At 36.0% G+C, this 13,499-nt stretch overlaps 1 protein-coding gene across 1 annotated transcript in view; it reads left to right on the top strand.

Moving 5' to 3' along the window:
• Positions 1-13,499, top strand: part of UNC13C (unc-13 homolog C (C. elegans)) — a 176,190-nt gene that overhangs the window by 61,515 nt on the left and 101,176 nt on the right. The window contains exons 8-9 of the mRNA XM_009885724.1: positions 824-1,051; positions 6,273-6,414. Of these exons, the coding sequence (XP_009884026.1) occupies positions 824-1,051; positions 6,273-6,414 (370 nt within the window). The remainder of the gene's footprint in view (positions 1-823; positions 1,052-6,272; positions 6,415-13,499) is intronic.

A 13,499-nucleotide genomic window follows, 5' to 3' on the forward strand; every position in this document is an offset into this window, starting at 1 on the left:
TTGTGTGATTATGTTTTTTTTATTTTTTCATTCTGGGAAGGAATGAAAAACTTTCCATGAATGCAGGTAGCATCAGCAAATACCGAGATGTATCTGGAAGCGGTCAAGAAAGCATCTGAAGCTGCTATGCCTATTTTTTTCTACTGTTACTTATGTTTCCACTGTGGGAGAGCATAGCAGGAGTCTAGATTAATCTCCTTACTATCAAAATAAAATTGTCTGAAAAATGGGGTGGAAATGTCACTTCATTTAAATACAGTTTCTATTAATTTGGGGCTTTTTTTGTCCTAATGAACCGACTGCAGTTTCTCCTATCATCCTACTCCAAAAGGAGAGAGAGAAAGGAATGAAAATACTGTTATATCATGCTGACTTCGAAAAAAAAAGGAAGAAATTATTTGAATAATTATTCACATATTTGAAGTTTAGCTAGTAACAGAGGCAAAGGGCAGAGCAGACAGACCCAGATACTGAACACTTCTACACACCTTTCTGGAAAAATCAGTATGCCTAATTATGTAAGAGAAGTTACTCGCATGTTTGGATGTTTTCAAAATACTTATTATTACTGAATAATGCTGATTCAATATATATTTCTAGGTATAGCACATACCTGATTGAAGTTGAATTGTCATGTTAAACTAAATCAATTGATAATTTTAGGTATCACAAAGAGTAATATAAGAGACTTGATATTATCCAGATGAAACACATATCTCCTTTTAGTACTGCAGTACCAAGAGTTAGCTGGAGACTCTAGAAGCGAAACAGAACTAAGATAGCAACTCTTTAATAAAAGTATTGACCTTTTCTCTCATTTCAGGAGCTGCTGAGAAAAGTTCCAAACATGGTGCAGAAGATAAAACACAGAATATTATTAGTGCTATGAAGGAAAGAATGAAGATCAGAGAGAAAAATAGACCAGAAGTGTTTGAAGTGATCCAGGAAATGTTTAATATTTCCAAAGAAGATTTTGTACAATATACAAAAGCAGCAAAACAAAGTGTTTTGGATGGAACATCCAAATGGTCGGCAAAAATAACCATCACAGGTAAATTTTCTTCTGAACTGTTTTCTCTAAGAGCTCTTTGTTTCTTAGTCTCCGGGCTCAGGAATAAGATTTATTATAATTAGAGCTGGAACTTTGTATCAAATTGCGTACTTGGTGCATCTATAAATGGTTGAATGTATAGCATGCTAACTGGAAGAGTTTTAAGTTACAGCTGTTGGCAAAACTACTTTATATTCCACTGCTCTAGGAAGGAAGATAAGTAAATGGTCTCGTTGTGTCTCCTGTACCTCCTACAAATATTTCCTGTTCTAGTACTGAACTTTTTGCCATCAATTGCAAGAGTTAAAGTTCACAATTCTGTTTATGGGTTTTAATGACTGTAATGCTAAGAACAGTGCAGCTTGCAATTCCAGACCCCATTGGTTTGAAACTCATGCATTCTTGATAGTTGCTTGACTAAGGGTGTGTTCCAGTGTCGTGATGCTGAATCAGGGAAACCTGTGTTTGCAGAACTTGCTCAAGATTGCTTCCAACTGCTTTAGGCTGGTCACTCATAAAGATTTCCAGGCACTCTGACTTTGACATTTCAGTTTTTGAATTAAAACCTCAGCACAGAAAATCTAAATAAAAGCAGAGCTGACTACACCGGTCAACCAGACTTTATGTGATACTGGATTAGAGACAAATTGAGATTAAACTGAAAGACCAAAGACTTGAAAGGCAGTGATGTGAAACATTAAAGGACCGTGGTTAGATTTCACATCTTAAATGAGTCTCAATTTCTTTTTAATGTCATGAAAAATAATAAGTCATCTTTTGATACTAAAAGTAAACTAAATATTTTCTCGTTCTGTTGGATTTGCATTATTCCTGTTAGGGGGAATAAGGAAATAAACTTTAGGAACTTCATTTTTAGCTTTTACTGGACAGTTTTGATAAAAATGAGTGAAACAAAAGTTATATTTCTAAAATAAACAATAGTGTATACTTAAGTAACACATTTTTCTCACCACTTAACAGCAACTTGCATAAAAGGTATATTTAAGTCTGTTCTTGGTGCCTGATGTTTCACACCTGTACATATGGTATATATGGTTAGTTTCCTAACGTATTTTACAAGATATTTTCCATATATTCCATATTTTCCATATATCCTCTATAACATCAAAAAAATACAGGAACGTCCTTTACTACTCTTTTCTTTATGAGACAAGTTACTAGGATACACTGGGCAGATAAAAGGCATTATTTTAGCAAGTCAGTAAATGTGCAAATGTTTTCAGACTATCTGCTGGGTAAACATCACTTTACTAGTGTTGGTACAAAGCTCGTTTATATTGCTGAATGGCTTGGTTGTTCTCTTTTAGAAGTAAAATTCGTACTGGCTTGAGTTCTGCAGAATCATGACCTAATAAATGAATTATAGACTAATTTAGGAAGTGATGTTGGAAGGGGTTTCTGCAGTGTATTCAAGCCTTCTGCTAAAAGCAGCACTGACTTCAAAGTCAGATTGGCTTGCTCAGGGCTTTGTCCAGACTAGATTTCAAACTCTCAAAGGATGGAGATTCCACATTCTCTCTGGAAAACCTGTCCTGCCTACTGGACCAGCTGTTTCAGTTATTAACCACTCAGCTTCTAAAACTGTTTTCCATTACTGTTTTCCAATCTCAACAACAATCCTATGATATACCCAGCTGGGATTTCTCTTGCTGCAGCTTGCAGCTGTTACATCTTACTATTTCACTGTGTGCCTTAGAGAAAATTCTGGCTTCATAGGATCATAGAATAGTTTGGGTTGGAAGAGGCTTTTAAAGGTCATCTAGTCTAAACCCCCTGCAATGAGCAGGGACATCCTCAACTAGATGGGCTTGTCCGGGCGCTCATCGTCTCTGTGATGTGCTCTTTGGGGGAGTTGAGGACTGCAGCTTGATCTCCTCTTAGCCTTCCTCTTCTACAGGATAAGCAAAACCAACGCTCTTAGCCCTTTCTCGTATGTCATGTGCCCCAATCCCCCAAGCAAATTGGCAGCCCTCCATTGGACTTTCTCCAGTTTGTCAGTCTCTTTTACTGGGGAGCTTCAAAGTGCTGAAACAGTATTTCATCTGGGTGTGGCTTCACAGGTGTCAAATAGATGCAAGTAAACACTTCCTTCAGTTTGCTGACTATACCCTGAAGAGAGAATGCAAGACTCTTTTCATGAGAGAATTTCCCACACCAAGTGAAGAAACTTAGAGGCAAACCTAAGCTGATTGTTGGATCTTAAAGACAGATGGGAAAAGAGTCCAGACTTCCCGAGGAGGAAAATATTAATAGGGAATGGTAGTAGTCTTTCCCTGCTGCTGCTTGAGATGTGTACTTCCTTGTAGACAGCTTGATATCTGTACTGCACAAAGTTTTGCTGGTTATCTCACGGCAAAGTGTTAAAAGAGCTGTCAAACTTAAAGATGAGTAACACATTTTTCTCTTACAAAAAGACAAGTGTTTCAAATTTGCTGACCTTTTCTTTGATGACAAGTGGCTGTCAGTAGTATGCTACCTAGCAGATATTTTTGAAAAAACAAACACATTCGAAGTGTCCTTTCAAGGTGAAGGTGGTGTTTTAACAATGAGTGAGAAAGTAACTGCTTTTCGAAAGACACTCATGCTGTGGTGAGAACATTATGAAAATGGATGTTCAGAAATATTTCTATCGTTATGTGATTTTGCTGCCAAAACCAATGTGTGTCACTTACAAAAACTCTAATCTATACACTTAAAAAACTTGGAAATGGAATTTTCTACCTTGTTTAAAAATCTTCCAAATGAGGAGTTCCAGTGCGTTTTGAACCCATTTGTTAAAAATATAAGATTGCAATGCTTTCCAATTAGTTTACAAGAACAACTGGTTGACATCAGGCAAGACAGAAATTTACTAGCTGAATTTCAACAAAAACCTTTGTGTAATTGGTAGATGGGATTGAAAAATGAGTGCAGTGATTTATTAAGTGCAGGCAATGATGCACTTCTTCCATTTGGATCTGTGTGTCTTTGTGAGGTATCTTTTTTTGCTATGACAGCCATTAAAAATGAGTACAATAATAAACTGGATTTAGACCCAGATCTTCAAATCACTGTGTCACGGTGTTAAACCAATATTTTCAAAAATAATGAACCATATTCAATCACGTGCTCTCACTAAAAATATTAGTAGTAGTAAATTTTTTGTGAGAGTCAAAAGGGGTTTTGTGGCATTAATAATTTTAAAAAAAATATTATTTCACCTTTATATCTTTTTTTCTAATATCTGGTTTTGTGTATGTTTTATAAGCTACATAATGTATTAGTGCAGTGGTACATGTATATAATTGGTAATTAATGTATTTGAGTTGTATGCTCAAAATACATTACTATAGTACTTTTAGATTCCATTGCAATTTTTTTTATATATCAGGGAAGGGTCATTGAGAGACAGAATTACTGAAATGTAAAGCTGGCATTCAGGAAGAGGAGAAAAGCATTTGTCAAGTGGACCATGAATGAATTACTGTGTGAGAGTTGGTAGGTGTGTTTTTAGCTACGCATGGCTCTCTAGTCCAAAGCAAAGCCCAATCACATTTGGGGCACTAAGTAAACTTTACATGGAGCTGAAGAATAGCAGATACGTGCCAGAAGAAATCAGGGAAAGTCTGAGATTGTGAGTCAGATGAATTAGGAAAAAGGGAAGCCATTCTGAAGGTTGTGGGACAGTGCATGAAACTCAAAAGAATAGTTGTTGAATTTTGGGACTGTCACCAAGCACTGGGAACATGGAGCGGTATGTCAGGGAAAATATTTAATTCATATTCTTATTTTTAGTTCTACCTCTAAAGAATACTCAAGGATGCCTTGTATTCAAGCCAGAAGTCATTTTTCTAAGCTGGCACTTAATTCTCGTGCATAAATAGGAGAGGGACTTTTCCTTGTGTTCTAAAAATAATTTCCCTTTGGATTTACAGTGAATGGGGAAGACACAATATATTCTGGTTTATTCCTAAAAGTTAGTCTTTTCAGGAATAAGCTGTGTATTAAAAAAAAACCCACACAAACAACAAAAAACAGCCCACAAAAAAACACAACCCAACAAACAAACAAACAAAAAAACCACACCACGAAACCCAGAAACTTGTTTTTTTTCGCCGAAGTCAGCAGAAACTACTGCACCCACACTGAGAGCTGATCTGCTGAGTAAGAAGGTGCTGGGTTTTTTATGTAATCATTTTTCTGAGCTCACTGAAGGAGCTTCGGTATCCAAAATGATTGACATTAGAGAATGTTAACTAAATGTTACCACAGAGATGGTTTCAGTACTATATGCAAAATAATAAAATCAAGTTCTGCTGATGCTAGGAGCCATGGCAAGTGTTTTAGCTGCAGCTCTCAGGGTTTGGCAGGCTGCTCTTTGACAGTTCTGCTTTCTCCTGAGATTTCCACTTTTATGAATTATGATGGAAAAATCAAATTGTGTATATTTTTATTTGCCACAAAATGCATATATATGCCCATATTAACTGTCAGAAACGCTGACAAGTACAGAAACAGTTAATGATAATTGATGTGAACTGTCACCTTGTCTGTGATAGAATAGGAAGTATGCTAAAAATCCTCATGGTTCCTCGCACGAGGAAGACAAGTGACAAAGTCATAACCATGCCCCTCCTGTTTAGTTCCATAACCCAAAGTGCAGATTTTTGAAAATTGGAGGTTCTAGTTTGGATCTTTGGAAAAATTTTGGATTTTTTGGGGGGGCGGGGGATGCTAAAAATCCTCATGGTTCCTCGCACGAGGAAGACAAGTGACAAAGTCATAACCATGCCCCTCCTGTTTAGTTCCATAACCCAAAGTGCAGATTTTTGAAAATTGGAGGTTCTAGTTTGGATCTTTGGAAAAATTTTGGATTTTTTGGGGGGGCGGGGGTTGCCATGCCGATAAAACCAAAGTTTGGGAAGAGTATCTGAATTATGCATGGCAATAAAAGTGTTTGTTTTGTGGTCTATAGTGAATCTTTAAATTTATTACTCTATTAAACCATATTTGTAAATTTTATACAGTCCAGAAGGATAGTTAAACAAGTCTCGTCTCTCTCCAGAGCAGCAGATGCTGAGAAAATTCATCCAGAAAGCTTTGTTTCAGGAGCCGTCAGTTTTGAGGGCTTTGTTTCCTGTTGCTGTTTTTCACTGTCTCGTTTATTTCTTGGCAATGAAGGCTGTGAGGGCTAAAGCACATTTCTTTCCTTTTGTTGCAGTTCTTTGTGCTCAGGGCTTACAGGCTAAGGACAAAACTGGCTCAAGTGACCCCTATGTTACTGTGCAAGTGGGCAAAACCAAGCGGAGAACAAAGACTATTTTTGGAAACTTGAATCCAGTATGGGATGAAAAATTCTATTTGTAAGTACAGAAGATACGTTTTCTTGCTTTTTTAATTTACATATAATGCTACCGAGTGAAAAAATTACTTAATGTGAAAATATTTGTTGTCTATACTATGTATGTTCATAGCGTTAATAAATTAGCAAGTTCTGAACAGAGAGCGCATAGATGCTTATTGTGATCTTATCATCTAGTAGTCATACAGATCGTAATTATGTCTTTTGGGGATCTATGGTGATGTCTGTTTATTCTAATTTTTTAGGTAAGTTAAGTAACTGTTTTCAGACTTTGACCTTACATAGCAAATGTTTGCGTTATAAATGCCTTTGAATACTGCGGATACTGAGCATGCAAGTTAAATGTGTTTTTATTCAACATTACGATTCTCCTAGGTGAAATTAGGGAATTTGATAGTAACTGGTATGCTCCAGGCTCTGGGCTGGGCTGTTTGTAATGTCTATCCTTTCCAAAACTAAGTGTTGTCCAGAAGTCTGATGGGGAGAGTATGGTGTGATCCTCCTGTCTCCTTTCTTTGGCCACAGCCTCTGAACTGAATATGGTATAGTTTGTTGTTAGCATATTAGGGAAATTCAACCCTGACTGCAAAGTAGGTGTTTCAATCTGTAATACGTTGACTACGGTTTGAATGTGATTTCATGCCAGTTCTAGTTCTGGCAGTGTTCCTGGAACTTCTTTCAGGAAGACATGTTACAGTACAGGAAATTCCAATTCACAGGCACTATACTGTTCCTTTCTTGAAAATATCATCTTAGGATACTACACGTTCCTGACTGAGAATGTGACCAGTCTGATAATAGTATCAATTTGCTCAGTGTTGTTCCTCGACATGTAGCAAAAGTACTTCAGCATTTATTCTTTTCTCAGCTTGATTTTGTGCTTACTGTGTGCTTGCTATGTGCTGCTGTATACTATGCTTGCTATGTCCTGCTGTGCACTTAACTACTATTGTTAAAGTCAATTAAGGATTCTGAAAGGTTAAGATAAACCCTAGATTTTCTTTGGAAAATTTTAAGTGAAAGAGAACTGTTTATTTAGGCAGACTTTTTAAATTGTTCAGAAAAGTTTCAGTCTACCCTGAAAGCATCTACCGTGGTATTATCGTATGAAGTTAGTAGGTGTTTTATAGAAGCTGTGTGAAAACACTAGTATAGTAAATTATGAAAAGAAGAAATTATAATAATGAAAAAGGGTGTTCAGTTTCAGTGTTTGTTAAATACAACAGTTTCATTTGTATTTTTACTGAGAATATGTGCAAACCTTTCGGTACTACATTATAAAAGTCTAATGTGTTTATGCTTAATAGCACTATTCAAAACTGGATGTTAATTTGATAGAACTTGATGAAACCTTGTATCATTGATGACAAAAAGCATATGTCATTTTTATAAGCAGCCCTGAAGTTATGAAGCAGTAGCAGAACAGCTCAGGATCCTGCAGACTGCCCAGTCAAGATTCAGAATCTCTAGTTAGTCACCATTTACAATAGACAATTTCAAAATAACCACTTACCGCAATGTAAAATGTCTTCAGGTTATAACGTTCTCTAGTTTCTTCTTACATTCCTTTGCTCCTATAAGGAAGACATCAGTTGTCATTATTCTTATCTACATAAACCGTGGAAACAGTTTCTGTTAGGGTTCAGGCATTTGAAGTAGAGCTGTTTTCTTCAAGAAGGTGCAGTGTCGTAATACGAGAGGTTACCTTCTCGCCATGTAGTACAACAGCTATCTTCTCTTCCCTGTTCTTTGTCTAAAATCTGCTACCTTATTGCTGAGGAGGTTATCATTTCACTAGGGAGTTTGAAAGGTATGACTCAAGATGCTGCTTCTATTTGTCTGGAAAAGGTTCTAGGTAATCCAGCTATATTAAACAATGTATGCCCGTTCCTTTCACAGATTCAAAGGTCAGTACTAGAAATTAATAGTTAATTCAGGGAATGCGTACACTCAGAAACTTCTTACAGGCTTCCCCTATACAGATCATGTTTTCTTTTCGAGTTATTTGTGTTACTCCAGGAACAGTTGAAGTGTCATAGCTCATTGAATGGCTGTGAGTAATCAAATGTAGAAGATTAATTACTTTCTTGCATTTAATTGTACGAGTTGCATAGTGTCAAAAGTTGGATGAGAAATTCAGCACATTTGGTGTGAATTTTTAAATGCATTTTCTCAAAGATCTGAGCAGGGCTACCATAAAATCCCTGGAAACTTGAAATTTGGTTTGTTTTTTTTTTTCACCCAGCACTAACTATTACTATCATCTGCTGCTCTTGCAATAACATTAGTAACACCCCTCCCCCCCTAAACCTTACGACATCTTAAATCTCCTGAGTAACTGCTTTGAACTGAGTACATTTTCAATCATTTTTATAGCACTTGTACTTTATAAAATAAAGTTATCTTCCTGACTTACTTAATGCATTGGATTTCAATTGAAAGTATATGAGAATTTCTAAAGTGTGTTAAATAAACTATAAATGTTTAACCACAAGATTAAATCCAAGGTAGATCAATGTAACTATTTCAATGACTCAGGAAGTTTAAATTAAATTAGGCTCTACTAGTGATATTTGATAGTCCTATTTAAAATCAAATACCAACCATCATTATAACTCCTAAATGATAAATTGCAGAAAGAAAATCTATTTCAAAATCTTACAGTCATTATAGTTATTTGTAATACCAAAACATTCATTTAAATCTCCCCATCTGTTCCAAAATAAGGACTTGGAAAAAATATTGGCTCCCCGCTGTGCATTCGCTCTGTCAGCAGATAGAGTGAGGGCATTGTTATGGTTTGCAGAGTCACATATAACCCTAATATGATTGTATGGAGAGTGAACGTTTCTAACAAAATATAATGTAACCCTCAGCTAAATGACCAAGGGATACTGGCATAGATTTTAATATCGGAACTCATAAAACACAACTAAAGTAGAGCTTATGTACAGCTGCATGCATCTTAATAAAAAAACCCGAGACTATCGGAGGAAGAGTACATCTTTCCTTGAAATGTGGGGGAGTTTTTGTACACAAGATAGAGAAGTAAATAGACCAGCAGATGCTCCTTTAGTGAGTGTAATATAGGTGGTAAGGGCTTTGGTCCTTCCTATTGGCATTATTAGAAAGGAGATAGCAGAGCAGGTTTTATTTTTTCAGTAGAACAACAGTGATGATAGAGTTTTTTCAATGGCAGAGCAAAGGAAGAGTCTTGTCAGCTACCTGTCACCTCTTTCGGTTGAGTGTGCCATCTGATATGGGAAAAGGAACTGCGATTTTAGTTACAAGAAAGAGATATATTGGATGTATAGTTTTCAGACTTGTACAAACTTTTAGATCCATACACGATGATAAAACTTCTCTACTCTCATTCTGCTGTTGACTATTTTCAACAGTTGATTGCTGAAATATGGAAATCTGTGGGTTTGTTTGGGTTTTTTTTCTGGCAGTGTTGTCTAACAAGCAAACATCTCCAAATTGCCTTGCAGACTTTGCGGGTATCATGTTTCCTCAGACCACTCGTTAACGCCTCAGATACAACTGCATAATACAGAAGTCTGTCATATAACTGGATTATTATTCTACATTATTTATTCTTTCTATTTTGGCTGTTGCTAGGCCACCTTATGGCTCTGATAAATAGCTTCATTGGATATCTATTACTCCTTTCAGTGCATGAAAACATTTGATCTAATTGATTTAAATTAGATCAATGAGGGTTGTTTGTTTCTTTTTTTAAGACTATGATTACCACCTGGTCAATGTAATGGTCATCACTAAACTGTTAGAATTTGTCCGATTTCTGACATTGTTGGTGATCTCCTGGTGATATCTGAAAATGTCAATGCAGGCATAAAATCAAATAGAGATTTACAATTGCCTACAGAAAAAAAAACCCAAACCAAACTGTTTGTTCAAACAAACTGGAATGTTACTGAGAATTCTTACTACTATATATTTTAGCAGATAATGCTGGGAATAAGTATCCTCTAGCACCAAACAGCATTGGTGTAGATTAGAGACCATGATAGTTTAAGTCTGTGTGTTGGTCAGAGCTGTTCAACTGCTTCGTATTTCTGATATCTCAGTCTAGAGTTTCTGGTGAAGTGAGAATTTCTGGCAGCTATTTCGGGCATCCAGCTGTGGATGTTCTTTCCTTAGAATTACCTTAAAGAGCAGCACTTGCAGAGTTTATTTATACTGCAAATAAGTGATTTGTGGATTCATTTAAAGCAGTACTTACTATAAGCAGCCACATATAGGAAATAAATACAAGAGGACCTTACCCCAAAGTCCTTTCCTACCGTCATTTTACACATTCTTGATCAACTGAACTGACTTGTAAAAAGTATAATCTTCACTGTACCTGAACTCTGTACTCTGAGAGACATCCTACTAATTAAAATAACTGTATCTCACAGCCTCAGCCCAAAACAAAACAGCAGAACACCTCTAAGGACCAATTCAAATGATAAATTGTTTGTTCGGCAATAATGTTTTTCAGTTTCACAGTACAGCATGTTTGGTCTGAGTCTTTTTTTCAAACTTCTGTCAGTCCAGGCTTATTTTATACAACTCTTTTTGTTATGACAGAGTAAACTAATGCAAGAAAAAGCATAATTAGTCTACCATATCAGAAAGCATGGCCCATGACCACACTGGTAAAGAATTGGAACTGTTCAGACTAGAGAAGAGACAAGTAGTGGTGGTAAGGATGTCTTTAAACACATCCTTTCTCCTGCAAAGAGGAAAGGAATCATTGATTTTCCATGCTTACTGTTATAGTAAAACAAGAAGTAATAGGCACAAATCCCATTTAGAGAGGCTTAAATCAGACTAAAGAAAAAGTTTGCAAACAGTGGGGCTAATGAAGTACTGGAACAGATAGATTTCCTGAGAGATTATGCAGCTATCTCTGAACACTGAAGAACAGAATGGACAGATTTCTCATAGCAAGGCCATGGATGCATCTGGTTCTGGCTCACAGTAATGTCAATAATAATAAACACGAGCATTATAATAGCTATAAATAGCTTCCTGAACTTTGTTATTTCTACCTTCCACGACCATGTAGTTTCTGCATACTTTTAGGACAAACTCTCTGTTATCATCTTCCATTCCCCGTCTAGACCATATGGCATCCAAGATATTTTACTATAAAGGAATAAAATTGAGTAAGAATTTAGCAAGATTCAACTCTTGGATTGTTTTATGTGCATTACCTGCTATACAAAACGTATTCCTTATGCTTGTTTGTAAGGGGGTTTACAAAAAACAATGATCTGTCATTTGCTGTGCGTTTTTTTTTTTTAATCTGTGCTACGTTTTGAACTACTTTTTCCACATACATATTTCATGCAGCCAAGTGGCACCTTGATTTTTATCTGTTTTCCGGTTAAGTCAATGTTGACTCACTGAATGAATGTAGCACTTAAAAGAACAAAATATTGCCTTCCAAAATCTATTCCTTTAGTTTGTGGAAGACAGCTAAGGTATATGTAATGGTCTACAACTAAAGCAGTATGTAGCTGAAATAATGATATGAACAATAAGGTTAGTATCATGAAGGGGTGTGTATCATGTTTTCTTTACATGCCTTAACGAGTCTATGTCCAAAAAGACTTCAGGTACTTTTGTAACAGGCTAAACAGAAATAGAAGCTACCAGAGAAGGAAACTGAAAACAAAACACAGGGGGAAAAAAAAAAAAAAAGAAAAAAAGAGGGGAAAAAAAAAAACCAAACCCAAAGGTTTTGTACTTCAAATACATTAGACCACAGTGCTTCTTCAGCAAGTGCTCTTACATAGGCAGGCTGGCAGTCTTCAGCTGAAGTAGCGTATTGAAAACAAATTAAAAGATCTTCAGGTCTTTTAGAAGATTTTCAACAACCAGAGTGACTTCTCTGGAACTTTAGGAAGTCATGTTGGCTCTGGATTTGACGTTTCTGGAAAGTTTTATATAGGTGAATGTTGTTTGGATCTTGGAAATCCTTATCAGAGAGCAGAGAGAATGTTTGTAGAAGAAACCTATCTCATGCTTTGCCATTTTTTTTAATAACCACTGTTGGGAATAAAAATGCATACTAGTGCTTCAGGAGAAAAAAAAGGCTACCAACATTTTGAAAAGGAGGACTGGGAACTATAAGACAGAAGTAAGGAAGATACTTGTAGAATGATTTAATCTGTGAATCATTATCCCAGCTGTAAAATTGGAATAAGAGTAGTATAAAGTTTCCCTTTTTGACATTTCTTTGTTCTGTCACTTGTAAGGATATATTTTTAAAAGAACCTGGTCATTATTTGTGACATTGAAAAGTTTCCTATTAGAATACAAGTTCTCCAAAGCTTTTCTACGACTAGCTGTCTGCTCTTGAACTAGTTTGCTGAGTCCTCAGGGAATACAAGACCAGTACTAAACAGATTTGTCTGTGACAGGAAAGATTTTTCTCCACTTCATTGGAGCTCTGATTAAAAGTAGTGTGTATGATTTTTAGACTATTAATTTGTGAAATGATTGGTTAAGAGTTGATTTAGAAAAAAAAATGGTAAGCTACAAAATGTGCGAAACTGGAAGTAAGCAGGCAAAGGTGTTGCAAAGGCTTATCAGTCAAGTTCATTTTCCTACATCTCAGACATAGCCTAACTTGTCCGCTGGTTGCTTACAGAATGTCATTAAGATAGAGTATTTTATTGGAAAAATAATTTTCTTTAAGTTATAGAAATAACACTTCTTTAGGGGGGAAAAAAACTCTCTCCACCTAAACTAATAGTTCAGAGTATGCAAATTTCTTGGTGGCTGTAAGTTTTTACAGAAGACTACAAGGAAAGAATTCTGTTATGATGAACATATTTCATTTTGACAGAGTGGGAAATTAGTCTCCATACATTCTTTACCAGCTTTTTAATTCATTTGCATTTATTTCTTTACTGAAAGTAGCATGGTATCAATTAGTTGTTATTTTAACATTGGGTGCAGATCTCTTAGATGAGGTGTTCAATCAGGTCATGCCAGTGCACCTCATATTAAATTTACATGGGGCTACTATTGTAAAGAGAGTTTATTATTGCATTATTTATTACTCTA

Source organism: Charadrius vociferus, unplaced genomic scaffold (assembly GCF_000708025.1).
Source record: "Charadrius vociferus isolate BGI_N301 unplaced genomic scaffold, ASM70802v2 scaffold325, whole genome shotgun sequence".
NCBI classification, from domain to species: Eukaryota; Metazoa; Chordata; class Aves; order Charadriiformes; family Charadriidae; genus Charadrius; species Charadrius vociferus.